Source organism: Bos indicus, chromosome 15 (genome assembly GCF_029378745.1).
Source record: "Bos indicus isolate NIAB-ARS_2022 breed Sahiwal x Tharparkar chromosome 15, NIAB-ARS_B.indTharparkar_mat_pri_1.0, whole genome shotgun sequence".
Lineage (NCBI taxonomy): Eukaryota > Metazoa > Chordata > Mammalia > Artiodactyla > Bovidae > Bos > Bos indicus.
Window position 1 is genome coordinate 31829394 of NC_091774.1, and position 24412 is coordinate 31853805.

Below are 24412 nucleotides of genomic sequence, written 5' to 3' on the forward strand. Positions count from 1 at the left end.
TTCCATTAAACAGGTAGAGGTAAGGTAAACAACAATTGGAAAATGCCAGACTGCACTGAAAAACTCATGACGTGCTTAATGTAACTAAACCACCCTTCCTCTTCTGCAGATGTTTCCCACTTCCTAGAATTAAAAAAAAAAAAAAGGATCCTTTTCTAATTCATAAAGAATCTCTGGGCTAGAAAGACACCAACATCTTTGTAGTTCAGCTTTCCAACCACTGATTTAATTTCCTCTACAACCATCCTAAAATGGGGCTTCAGTCTTTCCTTGATTACCTCCAGCCATGGGGAACTCACTCCCTCACAATGTAGGCCACTGCCTCTTTAGAGAGCTCCAACAGAGTTCTTCCTTACACTGAGCTAAGTACGGCCCCTGCGAGTTCCATCCATTCACTGTTCCTGGGCATAGTCCTTGACTATAAATCCACAGCAAGTCTGTCTTGTGACAGCCCCTCCCCTCTTCCTCAGGCCAGGCACCCCTTCCTTCAGTGGCTCCTCAAGTGACATGGTGTCTGCTCCCACCTGGCACTGCTTCTCCCTTGACTTCTTAGGAGGGAGTCTATCCCTCTCACAGTCTCTGCTCAGTCCACCAGCAAGAACCGTGCACCTTGCCTCACACTGAGGCTGAGCTGCAGAGTTTGAAATAGGATCCCTACCCAACGCTGTGAAATAATTAGACTACATGTTATCTGTTGTAATATATGCATATATGCATAAGCATATGCTATCAAATGTTTCTTATGGTTTATAACCAAGGGCTGTATCCTGCGAATTGGATAATAAATCCTGAACGAGTTGGAAGAAGAGAGAAGGGGAGGGTGGGAGCTGGAGAGTGGAGAGAAGGTTTTGGTGGGGAGGGGATGGGGTGAAGGAGAGTTAGGATGTGAAGGGGTGGGGGAGGGGTGGATGAAAACCAGCTTGGTGGGGTGCCTTCTGGGTGACAGTCACTGATCTGCTCATTTGACTCCCCCATAAGGTAGTCATTACCCGTATGTCATGGATGGGTACACAGAGGGGCAGGGGGCAGAGGGAGTGGCCCCCACCAGCTAACCTGGTGGTGCGGGAGCTGGGATTCGCAGCAGCTGACTTTGTGCTCTTGCTACTTTAAGCTCTGTGCAGCCTGGGAAGAGGAGGGACTCCTAGGAGATCCTGGGGGAGGTGGCGGACCTCCCAGGGACCCTTCTCCCCTGCCTCCCGGCAAACAGGGTTGGATGAGATGCTGCTTCTTGCTTAAAGGGCAGCAGAGCACCCCCAAGGGGCCGTGGGGGTGGGGCACGTGGGCGTTGCTGGGAGCAGGGTCCCCATTTTCCTGACACCTAGGGGACCTCTTTCCCTGGGAGCTCAGTGCACCTGCCAGCTTTCAAGGCACGCAGGGTCCCTGGGCTGCCTTTTCCAGGCTGCTCCATGCTGTGTGTAATTGTACTGTCACTCCCCAGGCTTCCGTCTCGTCCCACTGAGTTTCATTGCCCATCTGAAGGATCCCAGGGCATTTGGCCTCTCTCCCAGTCGAACTCCAAAGGTTCTCCCTGCTGCATTCCAGGCCCAGTGGGGAGTTCACCCCCACCACCCCTCCCCTGCTCATACCTCCAGCTGCTCCCCTAGAGCGTGTCCTGAGGACAAATCTTTCCTTGAGCCAAGGAGCTGGCCAAGACTCCAGCAGCTCCAGTTCTGTGGCCTCCCTGATCTCCTTGTCCTTTTGATCAGGTGCTTAGACCTTTGTCCGAGTGAGATTTTGCTTTTCACAACATCTCTGTGAAGATATGAATATTCTCTGAATTTTACATATAGGATGCAATGCAGCTGCCCCATAGAAAACCAGATTTTTAGGCCACCAAACAAAATAGGGATATGATTTGGGGCTTTACAAAAATTTTTATTGGAATATCGTTGATTTCCAAAGTTGTGTTAGTTTCACGGGCACAGCCAAGTGGATCAGATATACATATACATATGTTCACTCTTTTTTTAGATTCTTTTCCATATGGGTCATTATAGAGTATTGAGTAGAGTTCCCTGTGCTGTACTGTAGGTCCTTGTTATCTATTTTATACACAGTACTGGGCATATGATTTGAACTTTGCTATACACTTAGCTGGGCTTTCCAAGGTGTCACTAGTGATAAGGAACCCACCTGCCAATGCAAGAGACATAAAAGATGTGGGTTCGATCCCTGGGTCTGGAAGATTCCCTAAAGAAGGGCATGCCCACCCACTCCAGTGTTCTTGCCTAGAGAATCCCATGGACAGAGGAACCTGGTGGGCCATGGTCCATAGGGTAGGGTTGGACTGCAAAGAGTTGGACACAACTAAGCGACTGAACATGCTTGCACACACTTAGCTGCAGCTCCTGGCCTCTGAGACCCTGGAGGGCAGGGTCTGTACCTGATCCGTCTTCTCTGCTGGTGTCTTGTCAGCCCAGTGCCTGGCACCAGGACAGTGAGTGTTGGATGAACAGATGAGCACCTTCCTCCCTCTTCTTCTGCCTCACTAAGCCGCCATTCCTGACCTTTGTGTTCTTATGGGATCGAGTAGATACAGGAGAAGCAATGTTGATTCCATGCATACCAGCTCCCAGCCTGCTTTCACATAGGATCTCAGTGAGTTCTCACCTGTTATGCCCATTTTACCGATGAAGATTGAGACTTGAAGAGGTTAGATGGGTCTCAAGCTCACACAGCTAGCGACAGTTGACCCTGAGCTTGAATCCAGATCTGCATCAAAGTTGGCAGGAGGAGCCCCGGCAGCTTCAGTGCCCTTCTGGATGGAGGGTGGTGGTGTGGAGCCCTGAGGGGCACAGACAGCAGCAGGGGGTCTAACAAGCCTCTGCTGAGGCCTGTTTGGAAAGGAAGGAAAAACCAACTTGACTCTGGGCTTGCACAGACCGCGTTGCTGAAACCTCTTTGTGAAGGACAGGCCCTCCAGGGGCTTCTCTCCAGTTCTTCTCCATTCTTCATCTACAATGCTTCTCCTACCGCAGTCCCTAGTTCCTGGGACCACCTTTTCAGGAGCCGGGGTGGGGGTGGGAGTTAGGCACTGGCCCCGCCTTCCAGGGCTCCATCTCCATCACCCCCGGTGCAGCCTGCTCCCTCGTTCCCTCCACCCTGCTGCCTCTTCCTTGTTCACAAAGCACACCAAGGCTTTCGCCCCCAAGACCTGAGACGCGTGAACCAAGCCTCCCTGGGTTCTGTGCCTGCTCCTCCTGGTGGGTTTTATCCTAAGAGGAAGTCTGGACTCGGGAAGAGGATGGGATGGAGATGAGGAAATGGGAATTCTGGTCCCATCTCTTTTCCTGGGCACATCCTGTCATTTGTCTACAAAATGAGGAAGCTGGTACAATGCTCTCTATTTTTTTTTTATATATATTTATTTACTTGGCTGTGCTGGGTCTTCGTTATGGCACTGGGGATCTCTGATCTTTGTTGCAGCATGCAGGACCTTTGATTGGAGTTTGCGAATCCTTAGTTGCAGCAAGTGAGATCTAGTTCTCCAACCAGGGAGGGAACCCGGGCCCCCTGCATTGGGATTGTGGAATCTTCGCCACTGGACCACCAAGAAGTCCTTACAATGCTCTTCAGATGCCCCCTCATCTTACCTTTTGGTCCTCAAGGATCCGGAGGGGGTTTAACCTGCACAAGGAAAAGGCTTCTTTGGGGTCATATTCATGACCTCCCTGCATTTAATATTCCTTTAACCAGTGCAGACACCAGAACACCGGGCTCTTTGACTTGTCAGAGAGCATCCTTCCCCGGGCCATCCACCGTGACAGTGTCTGGGAGAGTTCCTCCTCTCCTGCCTCCTGCTCGCCTCTGTGCTATGGGATTGGAATACTTTGTATGATCTTGGGAGGACTTAAACAAGATGAGCCATTAAAATGTTTAGCCCATTACCTGGAACGCAATAAGAATTCAATGAATGTTACTCTTGTCATTGATTGGCTTTGGGGAGCAAATGCCTATAGGTCTCTTTCCATTGGAATTGAGACCACTGTCTTCCCAGGAGACCCCCGCCCATGCACACACCCTCCTCCTGACCTTTTCAGAGATGTCATTTAAGACCCATGTGTCTTGGTGACATCCATCTGGAATCCCTTCTCCCACGTGCCTGGCGGCGGATAGCAAGGGCCTGGCAGAATCCTTAGCTCAGGATCCCCAGCTGTTCTGGGCCCACCTGACTGCCTGCTGGGGTGCAGTTCAAAACCCGTTCTTTTATAATCATAACAATACCTTGTCTCAGAGCAGCCCCTGTGCTCTGAGGAGTTCAAAGCGTTTTGCTAGATCTGTTTTCTGGGCTTTGTGACCTGGAGGGAACTGCTCCCTGACCTCCACCATGGAAATAAAAGCCGGATGTAACATTTATGAGGGCTCACCATGTGCGATGCTCCGGCCTAACCACTTGATGCCAGACCCAGGACCCTGCTTCCCTCCCGAGTTTTCTGGCTTTGGCTCCCGTGTCTCCTGAGGCAGCACCGTGGACCCTCAGGGGCTTCGTCCTCTCTTCCCCTCCAGGCCTTTTAAACCTAGAGAAGCTCCTCCGGCAATTCCTTATCTCCAAGGACACACTCTCGGTCCGGATGCTGGATGACGCCAGGGACCCCACCCCGCTCCTCAAGGAGATCCGGGACGACAAGACCGCCACCATCATCATACATGCCAACGCCTCCATGTCCCACACCATCCTCCTGAAGGTGGGCACCGGGCCGGGCGGGTGCTGCTGGGCAACGAGCATCCCTCTCCTTCCCTCTGCCTCTGAACTGACACTCTGCTCCCTTCTTGCCTTGGGTGTCCCCCCTGGGCCGAGGTTGAAGGAGCCCTGGGCTGGACCTCTGACCCCAACAGTGTGCTCAGTTCCAGTGAACAGCTCCTGAAAGTTAAGAGGAAAAAGTAGGAGGATGCAACGTCACAGAGACGTTTAACTCTCGGTGCAACAGGGCAGCTGCCGGCTGAGACGCTGGCCACACCTAGATCTGCCAGGGGCTTTGTGGTCCAGGGGTTCCTAGGAGGGGCAAGGCTGGTGGGGTGGGCTACTCGGGCGCTGAGACTATTTGCCAAACCGAGTAGAGGCATCTCCCTATTCTGACAGCCGGGGCTGTCTCGTCCGTGTGTATTACTGAGTGCCAGCCCTGTGTGTAATCTTTACACGTGTTCTATAGTTTACCGAGCGCTGCCGTGTCATTTTTCAATGTAATCCTCTCCGTGACCACATGAGGTGGACATGGTAGCATCCCCCGGCAGCGGAAGAAACTGAGAGTCTGCGAGATGAGCAGCTCTGTCCAAGGCCAGCCCTGGGAGGAGCAGCCTGCCTCAGTTCTCTTCACAGGAAATCAGTCCACTTCTCCCCCGCTCCCCACCCCCTCCCGGGGACACAGGGATCAGCCCTGGAATCAATGTATACACAGGGAAACTGGAACTCTCTGAGTGAGGCCGGTCCAAGAGAGAGAGACAGAGACACACACAGAGACACAGAGACAGAGGGAGAGAAGTCAGTGCCTGGGGTTCCATGCTGGACAAACAGCTTTGATCATCTGGGCATCCTTGGGACCACTGGGACTGTGTCCCGGGCTGGTGTCTGGGCTAAGCAAGCAACCCCAGACAGAGTGGACCCTGCCAGGCTCCGCCCTGGCTCCAGCAGCTCCCCCAGCCTCTCTGGGCTCATGGCCTCCTCAAGTGCCATTTTAATTGCACATCCACGTGCAGCCCGCCGTCTTCCACTGGGGGAATGAGGTTCTTCATTAACCTCAGCAGGGCCGCAAGCAGCCCAGCAGACACAGGATGATTCTCTCTTCCTCTTCCTCCTCGCTGTCTCCTCACCTCCCCACCCCAGCTAGTTTAGTCTCAGAATTAATAAGAGATTTGAATGAAATTTCTCTGAGTACTGAGGGCCGTCCCTTCAGCCTGTTGCTATAGTAATTTTCTGCAGCTCCAAACCCACGTCTGTCTGTGTGGGTATACCCAACTCACAGACACACACTCCAACACACAGTTTTTCTTTCTCTTTCTTCTCTTGTGTCCGGAGCTGTGATCAATGAAGTCATTGAGGATGGAAGAGCTGCAGGGCATGAGAGATGCAGGCTGAGGAGTTCTCAGGAGGGTGGGGAGGACTGCGGAGTAGGGAGCAAGATAGATGTCCCTCAGTCCCCCTGCCAAGGGCAGATCAGAACGTATGTTTCCCGTGCAGTAGCTGATTCCTGCCTGGACAGCCCCCAGGTGGAAGCCTTTAGGGGTCAGCCCTTGCCCAGGAATATTTCCCGGCTCCCAGCATATGTGGTTGCCTCCCTCCCTTTTAAAAAATATGTCTAGTTCATTGTTGAAATCTCGGAAAGTACAGAAAAGCCCGTAGGAAAAAAATAAAAATCATTCACAATTCCATCACTGAGAGAGAACCACTATAAAATTTTGATATCAGGTCTTTCTGCCCTTAGAGACACATTTTTTTTTTCCTTTTTCAAAATTATTACACCCTGAACATACTCTTCTGGAACCTTTTTTTTTCCCCACTTAATTATATGCCATGCATTTTTTTTCTCATGTCATGACATATTTTTCTACAAATATTATAATGGCTGCATCATTTCTTATCATATGGATGTACCATAATTTATTTAACCATCTCTTTATTGTTGGAGATACAGGTTGTTTTCACTCTTTGCTGTAATAAATAATGCTGGAATGCACATATTTTTACATAAATCTTTATGCACATTCATGAATATTTTCAGAGCATAAATTTCTAGGAGTGGAATTACTGAGTTAAAGGTATGCATGCTTTTAAGGATTTTGCTATGACTTGCCAGCTTGCCTTTTTTAGAAAGTCTGTAAGGATTTACGCTCCCACCAGTGGTGTATAGGTGTCTTATAGCACCCTTGCCAGTACTGGGTATTTTCATTAAAAACGCTTTTAATTTCTTTTTTATGGCTGTGCATTTGAAGGAAATTCCCTTGTAATGACTGTTATTAGCAAATGGTTCTGCTGGGTGGCCAGTGGCAGGCTTTCCTGAGGTCATCGATCAGCCCCAGCCCATGTAACCTTGGAACCAAACTCATCAATGAGCAGTGAGGTTTTGGAAAAGCTCGTCCCCATTTGAATTCCTAGAAGCCGCAGCAGGCTGACCTTGTATCCATCCTGGACTCAATCCGCATGCTTCCCTGAAGCACCAGGCTCTTCCTTCATGAGGTTACAACCTGGCCTTGAGGGAAGATAGACTCAGCGTGGGAAGCAGTGCAGTCAGAGGGCGCCCGGAGCTTCTGGGAGCCTCACTGTGCACTCCTGAGCCTGGCCTCAGAGCTTGGCAGCGCTCCACTGTCTCTTGATTTCAGGAGGATTTTCAGAGTAATCCCCTATTTTATTGAGCGGCTGTTCCAGCAACGAATTCCATGTTTACCCAGAATTCAGGTCTTAAAAACCAAGGATCTCTTGTGTTTTATCTTTAGGACAGCAGATTTCACAAAGTGGGTTTTAACCATCCAACAGTGCCCTTTCTCAGCCCCCTGCCCCCAACCCATCCCTGGAACCAGGGGGCTCCCGTCAGGCAAGGCAGTGGTGAGAGGCAAGGGCATTATTATATGGATAATTTGGGGGGTGGGTGAAGAGGTGGAGGTGAGCACCATGCCCCCCTCCCCAGAAGTGGAGGCGTCACTGTAGCTTTGCTAGAGGAAGGAGAGGCCTTGAGCTCCATCATGACCCCTTGTAATCTTGCCCCAGTTGCCTCAATTTCTTATAGGGATGGTGATGATATATTGGGCTGGCCAAACAGTTTGTCTGGGTTATTCTGTAACTTGGAAAACCTGAACGAACTTTTCGGCCCACCAACCTAATAATTACCCCAGCCTGTCCTTCAAGGAACCTGTGAGAATGCTCACACAGTTATTGGAATCCCTGGGGAGATAAATAAGATATAAAGGGAGAAGGCAATCATCCCTGGCTTTGTTTACCGCCCCCCACCCTCATGCACCTCAACAGTCATGACAAAAGTGGTTTCCTAGTGGCCAGGGCTGAAGGCTATGTGATGAAGATCTAACCAACTGTCAGGAGGGATAGGGGACCTGGGGAGAGCTGGGCTCATTATTTCCATGATCTCCTTGTTAGCTTCTATAGCACCTGTCACACTCCAAGCCAGGCACATGGCACGGAAGGTTGCTTATAGAGGTATTTATGATGCTGCAAACATCAGAGAAAAGGAGGCCCATCTGAACTAGCAGCTCCCAACCGTGGGCTGAGACTCCCTGGTGCACCATCACCAAGAGCACATCACTTGCTCCTCACTACTGATAAGACCGCAGTTTGCAAACGATTCACCTCTTTCCAGCATTGCCGCAGATTGAAGAATATGCCTATGAGGCATACTCACTCCCACCCTGACGAGGGTGGGGTTAATTTGGGAATTGCCTACAAGCCACCACTTTCCTGTCCATGCCTTGGCCCCTAAGAGGAGTGTGTCAGTAATTCCATCAATATCATAGTTCTCCAAGGGGCGTGTTGGGCTGCCTGGCTTTAATTTCATCTTTTCCACGTATGAGACGTGTGATCTTCTGGACAAGCTACACAGCCTTTGGTGCTTCAGTTTCCTCAGCTGTCAAAGGTGGGGTGGTGGGCAAGCAACAGTGTGCCTCAGCAGGTGAACCCTAGCCAAATGCTGTCCGGTGCTTGGTGTGGACCAAACAGCACGTGTTAGCCACTGGTATTGTTAATGGTCGTGGAAATAATTATTATAGTCTTTTGTTATTTGTTCATTTCCCGGAAAGTCACTTTGGTTTCCATAATCCCCAGTTATATCCATGGGAATGTGTACACATGAGAATATCAGCTACCATGAGTGTCCCTGCAGGGGTGGAGGCGTGGGCTGGAGGGAGAGAGACCCTACTCTAGAAGCCAGGGTTTCTGTGCTCCGTCCTCCAAGGTTGAGGGTGGTGTAAGAACCAGTCAGTCAAGATGTTCTACTCTGCCGGTGGGGAGCCAGACCAGGGGCAGACACCTGGAGCCCTCTCTAGTCATGCACTTCCAGTGGGTTTTTCATTTTCCACTCTAATATCCTTCTCTTCCCTTTGCAGGCAGCGGAACTAGGGATGGTGTCAGCCTATTACACATACATCTTCACTAATCTGGTAAGACATTTTCACAGCTCACCTCTTTGGCATAGACAGTATCATTAATTAGGGTCAGTGGGGTGTGACGGAATGAAGCCCTGGAGATGGGCAGTAGGGGAAATGGACCAGAGGAGCAGATGCCAGCCAGAGAAGCAGGGCATTTGAGACACATGGAAACCCAGGAGCCCTGGGACTCTTGTCCTAACAATTCTTAGCCTAGAAGAATCTAATACCTCTGCTCAGATGCCACCAGCTGACCCCTCTGATGGTTGCATCTCCTCTATAGGTCCAGTTGCAGGCTGGCAGTTCAGTCCCTACATTTCCAGATCCTAATGTGGGCTGGCTTAGAATTAGGAACACTACAGCACAAAAATTACGCCTGTCCTAGGTAAGAGGTGTTATAACTGACACACTTTCAGAGGCCATTTTTTTCAAATTTTCTTTTGCAGCCTAGAATACAGGCCTATAGAAATTTTATTGAGTCAAGTTGGAGCTCTAGTTTTGCCCCGTACCAGCTGTGTGCCCCTTAAACAAGCACTGAGCCTTGGTTTCCTTGTCTGTAAAATGGGTGTAAGGACAGCTACATCATGGAATTGCTATCATTTTGAAATGATGTAATTTAATCTGTGTTTATTTTGAAATCGTAAAGCATTATGTCATGTGAAACGTTGTGAAATATACACACTCTCAATTCAGTAGAAAGAACCTCAGAGAACAGGTTTAAAAACATTAGAACTTTTTATTTTGAGATAATTATAGATTCACAGAAAGTCACAAAGATAATACAGAGGGATGCCGTGTAACTTTAACCCAGTTTTCTGCAATGGCTATATCTTATGTTATTACAGTACAATATCAAAACCAGGATATCAAAATATCAAGTCTGTTAAGACATATGTAGATGTGTGTAACTCTACTACAGTTAGGAAAAAAACCATTTCATTACCACAAAGATCTCGCTACTACCTTATAGTCATATCCACTTTCCTTCTTCCCACCAGTCCTAATCTCTAATAACTGCTAATCTGCTCTCTATTTCTAACTTTTGTTGTTGTTGTCGTTCAGTTGCTAAGTTGTGTCTGAATCTTTGTGACCCCATGGACTGCAGCACACCAGTTTCCCTTGTCCTTCACTATCTCCCAGAGTTTGCTCAAACTCATGTCCATTGAGTCAGTGATGTTATCTAACCATCTCATCCTCTGCCGCCCCCTTTTCCTTTTGCCTGCAATCTTTCCCAGCTTCAGGGTCTTTACCAATGAATTGGCTCTTCGCCTCAGGTAGCCAAACAATTGAAACTTCAGCTTCAGCAACAGTCTTTTCAATGGTATTCAGAGTTGATTTCCTTTAAGACTGACAAGTTTGATCTCCTTGCAGTCAAGGACTCTCCAGAGTCTTCTCCAGAACAAGTTTGAAAGCATCAATTCTTCAGTGTTCTGCCTTCTTGGGTCCAGCTCTCACATCTGTTCATGACTATTGGAAAAACCATGGCTTTGCCTAACTTTTCTACTTTTATGTAAATGGAATCATGAGTAGATGACCTTTGAGGTTAAATTTTTTTCACTCAGTGTATTGCCCTCAGGATCCATCGAAGTTGTTGTGTGAATCAATAGTTTGCCCTTTATTTTTGCTGAGTCATATTTCTTGCTGTGGATGTACCTGTTTGCTTAATCATCCACCTATGGAGAGACATTTTAGTTGTTTCCAGTTTGGGGCTATTACAGATAGAGCTGTTATAAACAGTCATTCAGAGAAGAGGTTTAATTATTATGCATTTATTTATTTTATAAATGCATAAGATATCCAAATCATTTAAGTAGCCCCTTTATCTAGATATACTTGTTTAAATGTTTTTTAAAGTGTGCTGAGTCTTCGTTCTTGCAGGGACTTTCTCTAGTTGGTGGTGAGCGGATGGGCTCTTGGGCACTTGGGCTTTAGTAGTTGTGGCACACAGGCTTAGTTGTGGAATTTTCCTGGACTAGGGATCGAACCCATGTCCCCTGCATTGGCAGCAAATTCTGGGAAGTCCCTGTCCAGACATACTTCTAATGTAACAGGCACTGAGCCAGGCATTAGAAATTAAAATGGGAATAAGAAACCAAGCTGGCCCAGCAAAAACCTATTGCAAACTGTCATATTGCAAAGTGGAAAATTCCATGAGATGTGGACACAAAATGCTTTAGACCCTAGAGTAGGGGCCACTTGCTCTACCTGGGGCAGTTAGGAAATGCTTCACAGAAGAAAGGGTCTTTAAGCTACATCCTGAAAGACAAGTAGACTTTTTCGTAGACAAACAAAGAACAGAATAACATTTGGGAATAAGGAACAGCATGCTCACATACTTGGAGATTTGAGTCCCTTCACACATATGGACTGCTCCAGGAATGGATGTGTCAGTTTATTATTACTCATTTGTCTATTTATAGCCATTTGTGAAAGTAACCTTCTTAAAAGATATAAGGCAGGTAACATCAAATGAATAATAATGAACTGGCACACCCATTCCTGAAGCAGTCCATGTGTTAGAAGGGACTCAAATCTCCAGGTATGTGAATATGCTGTTCCTTATTCTCAATGCCAATGCAGGAGACGTAAGAGATGTGGGTTCAATCCTTGGATCTGGAAGATCGCCTGAAGGAGGACACAGCAACCCACTCCAGTATTCTTACCTGGAGAATCCCATGGACAGAGGAACCTGGGGGGCTCCAGTCCATAGGGTCGCCAAGAGCCAGACACGACTGAAGTGACGCAGCACACACGCAGGTGTCAATGAACCACAAGAGCCTTGATGTGTTTAGGAAGCAGAATTCAACCTCACAGAGTTGACTCTCGAATCTGAAAATGGAAAAGGTTACCTGGGAGTTAAGACTTTCTTGGCCAACACAGGTGGTAGGGTAAACTAGGGGTCATGCAGTGTCCCTTCTGGGATTTAGGGGCCAGGGCCAGGTCTCCTGAAATGTCCTGCAAAGGCGAGGAGAGGGCTGCCCAAAAAGACAAGCTGGGATCCTGCCATCCCTGTTCATCTCTAGCGGTAGTTTTGTGAACAGCCCTTTCTTGCGGCTTCTGTGGCATTGTTCACCCTGAAGCATCCTATAGGTCTTTGCTGTCAGAGTTGAAAGCCCCCTTGAAGAATCCTGTATAGCTTCTCTTCTGGTGTAGGGACTCCCTCCACAGCAGGCTTGCCAAAAAGTCATTCAGCTGTCTTTTGCCTGGTACGCCCCACCACAGACCTGCCTGTTCCATTGTTGGAATTTTTAACTGAGGTCTAACCTACAGATAGAAGGCCACGGAGATCATATGTGAGCAGCTGAACGAACGTCCTCCAGGTGAGCACACCTGTGTAAGCAACACCCAGATCCAGAAATAGAATATTGCCAGCACCACAGAAGTCCCCCGCGTGCCCCCTCCCAGCCACTGCCCCTCAGAATATAAAGCAGAAGGAACTGCTTTGTTGGCGTGTTTAATTTATTTTTTCTATCTCACACTGCTGCTGTAAATCAGGGCATTAACATGGAAAAGGGAAGAAAAGGATTAGGCTATTCCCAGAGTGATGCAAAAGCATTTGCCTGGGGTAAGGAGGCATTTGGGGGAGCCCAGCAAGTTGGCAGAAGAATAAGGACAGATTAAACTCCATCTGTGTTCCATTTGGGGAGCCTGGGAAGCAGAGGGGAGGAGGGGGAGAAGGCAGGCCAGGGGCCACCTGCCTTGGGCCAGCCTGCCCCCAGGTTAGGCCGACAGGGTAGCCAAAGAGGAGGGAGTGGGGCAGCTAGAACTCACAGAAGTGTTTTTGCAGATGGAAGGAGGCTAGTCTTTTGAAAGATGAATTCCCAGGATGATAATGAGACTAAGGTGAGGTTGCTTGGCCTGGAGATGTTTAAGAAAGCATCACGGAGGCTTCCCCGGTGACTCAGTGATCAAGAATCTGCCTGCCAATGCAGGAGACGTGGGTTCCATCCCTGATCCAGAAAGATCCCACATGCCATGGAGCAACTAAGCCTAAGCCTATTGAGCCTGTGCTCTAGAGCCCAGGAACCACAACTACTGAAGCCCAAGTGCCTAAAGCCATGCTCTGCAAGAAGAGAAGCCATCGCAATGAGAAGCCTTTGCATTGCAACTAAGCAGTAACCCCCTTTCACTGCAATTAGAGAAAAGTCCACACACAGTGATGAAGACCCAGCAGAGCCAAATATAAATAAATAAAATTATATGCAAAAAAGAAGGCATCAGAGGACTTCCTGGCATCCAGTAGTTAAGACTTCACCTTCCAAGGCAGTGGTGCAGGTTCGATCTCTGCTCAGGGAAGTAAGATCCCACATGCTTCGTGGCCAAAAACACCCCTCATAAAACAGAAGCAATATTGTTGTCATTTAGTCGCTAAGTCATGTCAACTCTTTGCGACCCCGTGGACTGCAGCGTGCCAGGCTTCACTGTCCTACACTATCTCCTAGAGTTTGCTCAAATTCATGTCCATTGAGTCAGTGATGCTATCTAACCATCTCATCCTCTGCAACCCCTTTCTCTTCTTGCCCTCCATCTTTCTCAGCATTAGGATCTTTTCCACTAAGTCGGCTCTTCCCATCAGGTAGCCAAAATATTGGAGCTTCAGCTTCAGCATCAGTCCTTCCAATGAATATTCAGGGTTGATTTCCTTTAGGACTGCTTAGTTTGATCTCTGTGCAGTCCAAAAGACTCTCAAGAGTCTTCTCCAGAACCACAGTTTGAAAACATCAATTCTTCAGCACTCAGCCTTCTTGATGGTCCAACTCTCACATCTGTACATGACTACTGGAAAAACCATAGCTTTGACTATACAGACCTTTGTCGGCAAAGTGATGTCTTCGGCTTTTTAATACACCGTCTGGGTTTGTCATAGCTTTTCTTCCAAGGAGCAAGTGTCTTTTAATTTCATGGCTGCAGTCAACCTCTGCAGTGATTTTGGAGCCCAAGAAAATAAAACCTGTCACTGTTTCCACTTTTTGTGACAAATTCAATAAAGACTTTAAAAAATGATCCACATGAAAAAAAAGCTTTAAAAAAGTAAAAAAAGAAAGCGTCACCCCTGCTATGTCCCACCACTCCCTCTTCTCCAAAATGTTAATAAAGACTTTGATGATGAATTTTGTGGAGAAAACACTGACCCATGAAGTCAGGAGACCTGGATCAAGTCCCCACTCTGCCTTGTAATTGCTGTGTGACTTGGGGGGAGTTGCACTGACTCTCTGAGCCCCAGGTCTCTCATTTGTAAAATGGGGATAATGAAATCTTACAGGGTTGTTGTGAGGATAAAGAAAACTGTGTTATGAATTGCCAAATACTGTATGTTTTTAGGACACTGTGTATTTTGGTCACACTCTGATACTTTCAGCTTTCAAAGGGCTTTTGTCCTTCTTGGGTGAACACAGAATGAGATGAGCTTTGGGAGGGTACCTTCCTCAGAGAGTTCTTTGAATCTGGAAATGACAGGATTCACACAGTTTGTGAGTTTGCAACAGGAAATCAGAAAAGTAACTGTGTAAATGATGATGGCTGAGTAATAGCCAAGAAAATAGAAGCAAAGCCATTTCAAAAATCAGTCAGTGAGAGAATATTCTGGATACTTCTCATTAGTGCCTTGGCTCTCAGAAAGGACAGACCTTTATTAGGAGTAAAGAAACTATTTTTAAGTCCATTCTTTCTGCCCAGTTGCTGTTGGAGTCTTGAACCAGAGCAGGAGGGGCTTTATCTAGAGGGTCATAGGTGAGCCTCTGTGCTTCTCTAGAGGCCCAGTGGTCCCTGACTTTATGGCACCAGGGACCGCTTTTGTGGAAGACAATTTTTCCATGGACTGGAGGAGGGAGGATGGTTTCTGGATGATTCAAGCACATTACACTTACTATGCACTTTATTTCTATTATTATTACATCAGCTGCACCTCAGTTCATCAGGCATTAGATCCTGGAGGTTGGGAACCTCTGCTCTAGTCCTTCCCCCCAAATATAGATGCCACCTGGACTTTAATTCTTATTTATCTCTTTTCTGATTCCTCAAAGATGTCCATCATGTCCCATCTCTCTAAATTCGGCCACAGTGATGCGGCAGGCACTCAGATTTGCATTTGAGAGTTAGCACAAAGGTGCAGGCCTTTGCATTCGTAGACAAGACTAAGGACTCCAGGTTGCCTAGCTGTCAGCTGTGTGATCCAGTGCACCTTGCTCAGTCTCTCTGAGCCTGGGTGACCTCATCTGCGGGTGGACACTAACAATACCTGCCCTGGGAGATAACAGCCACACAGGAATTGACTCACAACACAAGTCTAGTAAAGGGAAGGTATTATTTTAAGAAGTCCTGGGCTTCCCTGGTGGCTCAGTGGTTAAGAATCCTCCTGCCAATGAAGGAGACACATTGAATGAAGTTCGATCCCTGGTCTGGGAGGATCCCACATGTGGTGGAGCAACTAAGCCCATCTCCAGAAGAGCCCTGCTCTAGAGCCTGGGAGCTGCAACCACTGAGCCCACATGCCACAACTACCAATGCCCACGAGCCCAAGCTTCACAGCCAGAGAAGCCATTGCAATGAGAAGCCCAAATACAGAAACCAGAGAGTAGCCCATACAGCAATGAAGACCCAGCACAGCCATAAATAAATAAATGAAGTTATAGAAAAGGAAGTTCTATTTGTGTTTCCCAGGTACCAAAAAGAACAGGAGATATTTATTTTGCTGTCCAGCCTCTAACGGCCTGTAAAAGTGACTCCTAAAATGCCATTTGATTAATTTCCAGACAATGAATAGAACGAGGTAGTTCAGTTATTGTGCAGTCACAATATTATTATTGTGTGAAATCAGGTAATATTTGTCTTTTGTGTCTGGCTTATTTTATTCAGCATAACGTTTTCTACATTCATCCATATTATAGCACGTATCAGAACTTCATTCCTTTTTTTAAACTCTTGTTTTATAGTGGAAAATACACATAAAATTCACCATTTTAAGGATATCATTCAGTACAGTGAGTATATTTACATCGTTGGGTAACCATCATCACGATCCACGTTCAGAACCTTTTTCATCCTCAAACTGAGACCTTAAACCCATTAAACAGCAGCTCCCCACCCTCTCCCACTCCCAGCCCCTGGCAGCTACCATTTTGCTTTCTGTCTCTATGAATTTGCCTCTTCTATATGCTTCATATAAATGGAATTCTAATGTTTGTCCTTAGGTGTCTGACTTATTTCACCTAGCATAATGTCTTCAGGGGTCATCTAGGTGTCAGAATTCCCTTCCTTTTTAAGGCTGAGTAATACATGAAAAAACTAAGATCATGGCACCTGGCCCCATTACTTCACGCAGATAGAGGAGGAAAAGGTGGAAGTAGTGACAGATTTCCTCTTCTTGGGCTCTAAAATCACTGCAGATGGTAACTGCAGGCATGAAATCAGAAGATGATTGCTTCTTGTCAGGAAAGTGTGCTGAAAAGCAGAGACATTCCTCTGCCGACAAAGGTCTGTACAGTCAAGGCTATGGTCTTCCCAGTGGCCATGTACGGTTGTGCGAGCTGGATGGTAAAGAAGGTGTAACGCCAAAGAATTGATGCCTTTGGACTATGGTGCTGAAGAAGATTCCTGAGAGTCCCTTGGACAGCAAGGATATCAAACCAGTCAATCTTAAGGGAGATCAACCCTGAATACTCGTTGTAAGGACTGATGCTGAGGTTGAAACTCCAGTATTTTCCTCATCTAATGAGAACAGCTGACTCATTGGATAAGTCCCTGATGCTGGGAAAGATTGATGGCAGGAGAAGAGGGTGTCAGAGGATGAGATGGCTGGATGGCATCACTGACTCAACGGACATGAGTTTGAGCAAACTCTGGGAGATGGAAGGACAGGGAAGCCTGATGTGCTGCAGTCCATGGGGTCACAGAGAGTTGGACACGACTTAGCGACTGAAAGAACAACTGTAATCCACTTTACGTATATACCACACTTTATCTCTTCATCCATCAATATGGACATTAATGTTGCTTCTTCCTTTTGACTATTATGAATTGTGTCTCAGTGAACGCAGGTATGCAAATACCTGTTCAAGTCCCTGCTTTCCATCCTCTTGGATATACATCTGGTAGTGAAATTGCTGGATCATATGGTAATTCTGTGTTTGATTTTTGAGGAACACCATAGTCTTTTCTAGCTGTACCATTTTTATCCCACCAGTAATGAATGAGGGTTTGAGTTCCCCTACATCCTCCCAATGCCTGTTATTGTTTGTTTTTGTGATAATAGCCATCTTAATGGCATGAAGTGTTCAGATGTGTTTCTTACTTCTATTTGGAGTTTTCCCATTGAAAGAAGTGAGAGTGAATGGCTGAAGTGGAGAATCCTGATTAGAAAGCTTTCTAATGAGAGAAAGAAGCTGTAAAAACCCAGTTTTTATTTACTATATTTATCAGTTATTGTGCAGTCACAATATTATTGTTGTGTGGAATCATGTAATATTTGTGTCTGGCTTATTTCACTCAGCATAATGTTTTCTGGGTTCATCCACATTATAGCAGTATCAGAACTTCATTGCTTTTTTTAAAATTCTTTTTTTTATAGTGGTAAATATATATAAAATCTGTCAGACCTGGTGAAAACCCTCAGTTTGGGAGCTTCCTAACTGTGCACCCTGATGCTCTTGGCAGGCCTCAGTTTCCCCATATGTAAAATGTGAATCATAATATTCATCTCAGGAAATCTTGGTAAAATGAAAAACCAGCAATGGATAACACTCTGTATCTGGTAGGCAATGCCAACTGCAGTTCCATGGTTTCACACAGTAGACGTGTCATTTCTCACTCAAAGTCCTCCAGGTGTGTTTTGGATCATCGGGCAGCCTTCCAGAAGGTCATCTGGAAGCCCAGATTTCTTCCAGATTCTAATGTGTCCACTGAGAGGCCAGGAAAAGGACAAAACACAGTGGGTCAGACACGAGAGGGTTTGGGGGATCCAGGCCTGGAAGTGGCCCATAGTATCTGTCCTCTTAATCCATTGGCTGAAACTTGGCCACATGTTCACACCTACCGCAAGGGAAATGGGGAAACATCATGTCCTGTGTGCCCAGGGAGAAGAGGATATGGGAATGCTGATTAGCTAGCCACATCTGTTGCATTATTAAATGATTAATGATCATCGCAGGTCTCTTTCCTGTATTCTAGAAGAGCAATTAGCAACCTAAGCCCTGGCGTGTCTGTTTAGAGGCTAGCTGACCCTATACATGGAGACCAGCACTTTATTATAAAGGTGTCAGTGAGTGAGTGAAAGTTGCTCAGTCATGTCTAACTCTTTGCGACCCCATGGACTATACAGTCCATGGAATTCTCCAGGCCAGAATACTGGAGTGGGTAGCCTTTCCCTTCTCCAGGGGATCTTCCCAACCCAGGGATCGAACCCAGGTCTCCACATTGCAGGCAATTCTTTACCAGCTGAGGACAAGGGAAGCAAACTTGTCAGCTGCCTTATAACTAAAAGCGTCTGCATCTTGCATGCTCTTGCCCAGGTGGGCTGCTGGCCTGATGGTCCTGTCTGGTGCTTCCAGGCGATGCACTGAACAGGTATGGATTCACTGTGCTCATCCTGCTCCTTAGTCTAGAAGCAGCCTCTGTACTCCAGTCAGCCTCCAGGTTTGGCTGTGGGAATCGTTGTTCCGCAAGACTAATGGGAGTTTGGATAAAGGATGTGAAGAATTAAGGGCCTTTGGGCAAAGCCCAGTCGGCCGCTGAGATAGCAGAGATGCCATCTGAAGAGAGGAGGTGAAGGAGGAAGTGCAGTTTGAGCTAATAAATCTGGGAGGATTATCCAGCTACTAATGAACCCAGGGAGATTCGCAATCACTGCCTAATAGAAAAGATAAAATCACCCTAATCTATTGTCAGTGAGCACAGATGGGCCTGGTGCCAAAGCAGGGAGCCACCGCCTTGGCAGGAAAAGTGTAGAGATTTAGGGTAAGGATCAGAATCGTGAAATGTCCAGAAAAAGTAGGAAATGGGCCCTGGAAGTGGGAACTATATGGTCTGTGGGCCACCTGGGCTGCTCCCAACATTGTGGGCAGCATGGCTTGCTGGATGCTGTGATCATCTTTTCATTTTCATGCCCTAGGTAGGGCTAGAGTGCCAGGCTCTTGCCACCACCACTGTGCTGGAGGGCACAATGCCATTTGTGTCATATGTATAGAGGCGGTTAACATCTCAGAGTTGTTCCCTTGGGGACTCTAGAGAGAAGGAACTTGGTGCTGGCTGGGTATTGGAAGGCATGAGGCAGGGTTACACCAGCAACTGAATGGTTAATGGTTATATTAGCACCTGTAGGGTTATACTTGCATGGTAAGGGTTATACGAACAGGAGGCCTCATCATATATAGTTATAGCCCCGCTACTAACTAGTGGTCAACATAGTATTAGTCAAAGTTGATATTTATTACCTACCTTCTGCATGCTAGACTCTGTAACAAGTGCTTTTCAGTTATTTTCTTACTTAAACCTCACCCAACAGCTCTAGGAGAGCCCTCTTTTATCCCTATTTTAGAGATGAACAAGTTGAGGCTCATAAAATTTTGATACATTGCTCAAGGTAGTAACCCAAGCATTTAGCTTTTAGCCACCTCACTCTACTGCATTTATCTAGGCAAGCCGTTTCTCCTCCCTGTGCTTCAGTTTTTTCATCTGAAAACTATGAGGTTGTATTAATAGTAGGTGATCTTTGAGGTTCTTTACAGTCCTGGACTTATTTCATCCCACACACGTTGAGGGCATTTCAATTCACAGCACTCTGTGGTTGGGAATATTTCCTGGAGAAGAGGAGAGGATGACCCATTAGATCGAGGGCCCATGGCTGTTTAGCTAACAGCTCCCTGGATTCCCAAAGAGTAGCCAGGTCCTACAGAAATAACTCCTTTGTGCCCCAGTCTCTATCTTGTTTGGGCAGGATGGATATATGCAGCCAATTTTTCTCCTCTGGGTCCATGTTACTGTCAAGCAGACTGAGCCTGTGTTTATTTTTCTAGAGGTTTATCAGAGAGATTAGCCATAAGTAATTGAAATTGCTAAAATTATTACAGAAAGGGGAGCCAGGGCAGTCAGGGAGGGAAGAAACAAATGATTCCAAAGGATGCAAATGCTCACTGTCCTGCTCTCCTGCTCCTCTCTGTGATGGGCCAACACCATTCATCGTAGGTCTTCCTTAAATGCCAGTTTCTCGAGGCGTTTTCTGCTGACGTCCCCTGTGCTGAGTTCCGTTACACACTCTCAGAGCGCCCTGTCTTCTGCATTTTGTAGCATCCATCTCGAGCAGGAATTCCTTCTTCTACGTCTCACCTTTCCATCAGACCGTGAATTTCATAAAAGAAAGACCAAGTCTGGGCTTTCCCGGTAGCTCAGCAGTAAAGAATCCGCCTGCAATGTGGGAGACCCTGGGTTGGGAAGATCCCCTGGAAGAGGCAATGGCAATCCACTCCAGTATTCTTGCCTGGAGAGTCCCATGGACAGAAGAGCCTGGTAGGTTACAGTCCTTAGGGTTGCAGAGTTGGGCACAACTGAAGTGACTGAGTGCACACACGCACACACACACACACACAAGACCAAGTCTGTCTTGTCCATCACTATACCCCAGTAGCCTACTGGCATATAGTAGGTGCTCAATAAATACTGAGTTAATGAGTGGAGAAGTTCATAACCTTATAGAGTTCTTGGACTAGATGGCTGGCCAGGATTAAGGCTCATCTCCTTCATCCAACAGGAATTCAGCTCATCCCAAGTAAGCCCAATGAGTGCAAAGGTCCCCAGCTCAGCCAGGAGGAGCAGGGCTCAGTGCCCCTTTTCCTGAGGATGCCTGCATTTTCATAGCCCACACGGTAACCACTTGGTCTGGAACACTCTTCCTCCATTCTGGGCCAGACAGATTTGAAATTAAGGGTGTGCAAGTTGCTGAGGCTGAAACTCCAGTACTTTGGCCATCTCATGCAAAGAGTTGACTCATTGGAAAAGACTCTGATGCTGAGAGGAATTGGGGGCAGGAGTAGAAGGGGACGACAGAAGATGAGATGGCTGGATGGCATCACTGACTCAATGCTCGTGAGTTTGGGTGAACTCCGGGAGTTGGTGATAGACAGGGAGGCCTGGCGTGCTGCGATTCATGGGGTCACAAAGAGTCAGACACAACTGAGCAACTGAACTGAACTGAAGTTCAGCAAGGATGGTTTTGTTCAGGATCCAAAACACGGAGTATCAGGGGGTTCTTTTTTTTTGCCACACTATGCAGCATGCAAGATCTTAATTCCCCAACTAGGGATCAAACCCACACCCCTGTAGTAGCAGGGTGAAGCCTTAACCATGGGACTGCAAGGGAAGTCCCCTATCAGGGAGTTCTGGTAAGTGAGAGTGGTGTTGAAACCTGTGGCCCCTGATTGACACCAATACTGACCATAGAAGTGAGAAGGGGCAAAAGAGTACAAGGACTGTGCTGAGTGACCTGTCACCTGGGGCTGCTTCCTCTCCTGGCCACACCTTGCCTGGTTCAGCCTTGGTCAAGCAGCCTCTTCCAGCCAACGCCTGGCACTCCTGAGCCAGAACCCAAAGGTCTCTGAAACAAAACCTCCGCTTTGGGTTTCCAAGATCATTATGAAATTATCTAGTCCCGTCCACCATCCCTATGACTTGGCACACAAGGTTGGTGAGCCTCATGACTGTGTCATGACACAGAGGGTGGAAACATGGCTTAATGGAGGCAGCTGGGGACTCGGATCAGAGAGGACCTGAGCTGGAACCTGGGTCCTGCCATGCATGAGATGTACACATGGCCTGTTACTTAACCTACTGGAATCTCAGTTTTCCCTTCTGTAAAATGGGGATGATAATTCATACACCATCATTTTGTGAGGAACATGGAACATTTCTAATCCTGTCAATATTATTTACTAGGCTGCTAGTAAACATTATTTCCGTTTCTTCCCTCTTTCCCACTTCCCTGTTGAGTATTTCCATACTTAGGCCTCAGCATCCTGGTTTACTATGTCTTAACTTTTGAAAACTCCAAAGCTGCTATCAGAAGCATTTCAAAATTGGTCTGTCATCTAATTGAAGTTACAACTACAGTTCCCAGGGTGCATGAGCCTCTTCCATTTCTTAGAGTCTTTTACTGAAAGCACACACCACACGTACACACACACACACACACACACAAACACACACACACACACACAGCTAGCCAACAACTACAATCCATCAGTTGGACAACTTTCCAGCGCCAGAGCAATTGATTCTAAAGTGTAGTTTATTGTAAAATTATTAAGACTATCCACATATTTCACCTTTATTGAGCCTTTTAGGAGAACCACTCTGCATAATACAGTATACTTTGGTGAATAAATATGTTTTTAGTACAACTAGGAAAGAGTAATGGAGTGAAAGTTCCCCATGTGTCTGACTGAGCTTCCAAGGTACCGCCCCCACCAAATGCAAACTCAGAGAGGGGGCAGGTCTGGCAGTGACAAATGTCCCCTGGGCGTACATGGGTCCAACAGCGTCTTGACGAGAAGCTTTTATTCCAGAATTGTGCTCTCTGGCTGCCAACCCTCCTGTGTCTATTCTCTGAACTGGGCCACAGCTAGAGGGGGTGTGTTCAGGGGAAGTGGCGGGGAGAATTGGAAAAAGATTCAGGAGGCCACGACTGAAAATTATTCTCTGCATTTGCATCTGGGGAAACCGGCTGACAGCTGGAAGTCCCTCGGTCCAAGTTATGGCATTATAAAATGATTAGCTGGTCATGATTAAGCGACTTACCTATGGAAAATGCTGAAGTCAACTCCACTGATTCAGCAAACATTTATTTCGTGTCTGCTGTATGCTGGGAATGCAAGCTGCGGTAGAATGTGGCTTAAAGAGGCAAGAAGTGGAAGCCCAGAGGAAGAGTGTTGAGTGCTTTTTTGGGACCTTGGAGAGAGGTTTACAGATTTGGTTTGCTTTGAATCATTTATTGAGGGAAGGTTATAAAGGAGCGGGATTCCCTGGTGATTCAGATGTTAAAGAATCTGCCTGCAACGCAGGAGACCCGAGTTCAATTCCTGGATAGGGAAGATCCCCTAGAGAAGGGAATGGCTACCCACTCCAATATTCTTGCCTGGAGAATGCCACAGACAGAGGGGCTTGGAGGGCTATAGTCCATGGGGTCGCAAAGAGTTGGACATGACTGACACTTTCACTAGAAAGGTGAATGGGATGATGGCATGTGGTCAGAAGTAAGCATGGTAGGCCTGACAAAGAAAAAGCAGGGTGCCTGCTATAGTTGGAGAGAGGACCTGTGATGCAGAGAGGGGAACCAGAGTTGGCAGAGGAAAGTTCCTGTCAGATGACATTCCGTCTGCCCTGCAAAGTTGTTGGACTTTTTGGCATTAGAAGTTGGCATAGAGACTTCCCTGGTGGTCCAGTGGCTAAGACTCCACACTCCTAATGCAGGGGGCCCAGGTTTGATCCCTAGCCAGGAAACTATTAATATATCCCATATGCCACAACTAGAGAGTTCGCATGCCACAGCACCACAACTAAAGACCCAGTGCAATCAAATAAATAAATAATTTTTAAAAAAGAAGTTGGCCCTGGTAGTTCCAAGGGCTGGTCTTGGCTCTCCCACTAACTGACCGTGTGTGATCTTGGAGAAGTCCTCTCTACCCTGGGGATAAACTGAAGGATCTCCAAAGACCTTTCAGCTCTTAAATTCTGTTGACTTCATGGATTGGGTGAATTTATAGTAAATGAATGGGTTCTCTGGGCATGTGAAGCTTCTGGCTTTCCTCTTCATGGCTTCTAGTGTCCTGGTCTGGTTAGCTTGTCCCTCCACTGCCTTCTGTGTCCCTAGCTCCCCCCACCCCCACCACAGAGGGCAGCACCCCTGGCTCGTGAGGGTCTGGTCCTCTCACCCGCTCTTGCCCAGAAGGCGCTATCCTGCGTCCCACATCCAGGCTACCTCCTCAGAGCCCTGATGGACGAAGGGCCTCGAAATCCAGTTCAGGCCGATATGTGAAGGGCTGATGACAGCACAGAATCTGGGGGGACCTTTGAGAGCATCTCACTGAATCTCATCATTTTACAGTTGAGGGGACATAGCTGGAGTGGGACAGTGACTTGCTCAGCTCTCACAGTGAGTCAGGAGTGGCGGGCAGAAGTCTCCTGACCATGCATTGGCTGGTCAGCGTTAATTGAGCTTGTCAGGAATGCAACCATGAATACAGTCCATTCTCTGAGACGGTCAGGGTGGAATGGGAGACAAACCCCAACAGAGGATTGAAAGCCAGAGGGTTAAAATAATGAAGCTATCCACAGAGCCTGGCAA

General features: G+C 47.2%; 1 protein-coding gene across 3 annotated transcripts in view; it reads left to right on the forward strand.

Annotated features, from left to right (window-relative positions):
- GRIK4 (glutamate ionotropic receptor kainate type subunit 4) overlaps window positions 1-24412 on the forward strand; it is a 500430-nt gene that overhangs the window by 337212 nt on the left and 138806 nt on the right. For all 3 annotated transcript variants that reach the window (XM_070803553.1, XM_070803555.1, XM_070803554.1), the window contains 2 exons: window positions 4507-4685; window positions 9046-9099. In XM_070803553.1, coding sequence (XP_070659654.1) covers window positions 4507-4685; window positions 9046-9099 — 233 coding nt within the window. The remainder of the gene's footprint in view (window positions 1-4506; window positions 4686-9045; window positions 9100-24412) is intronic.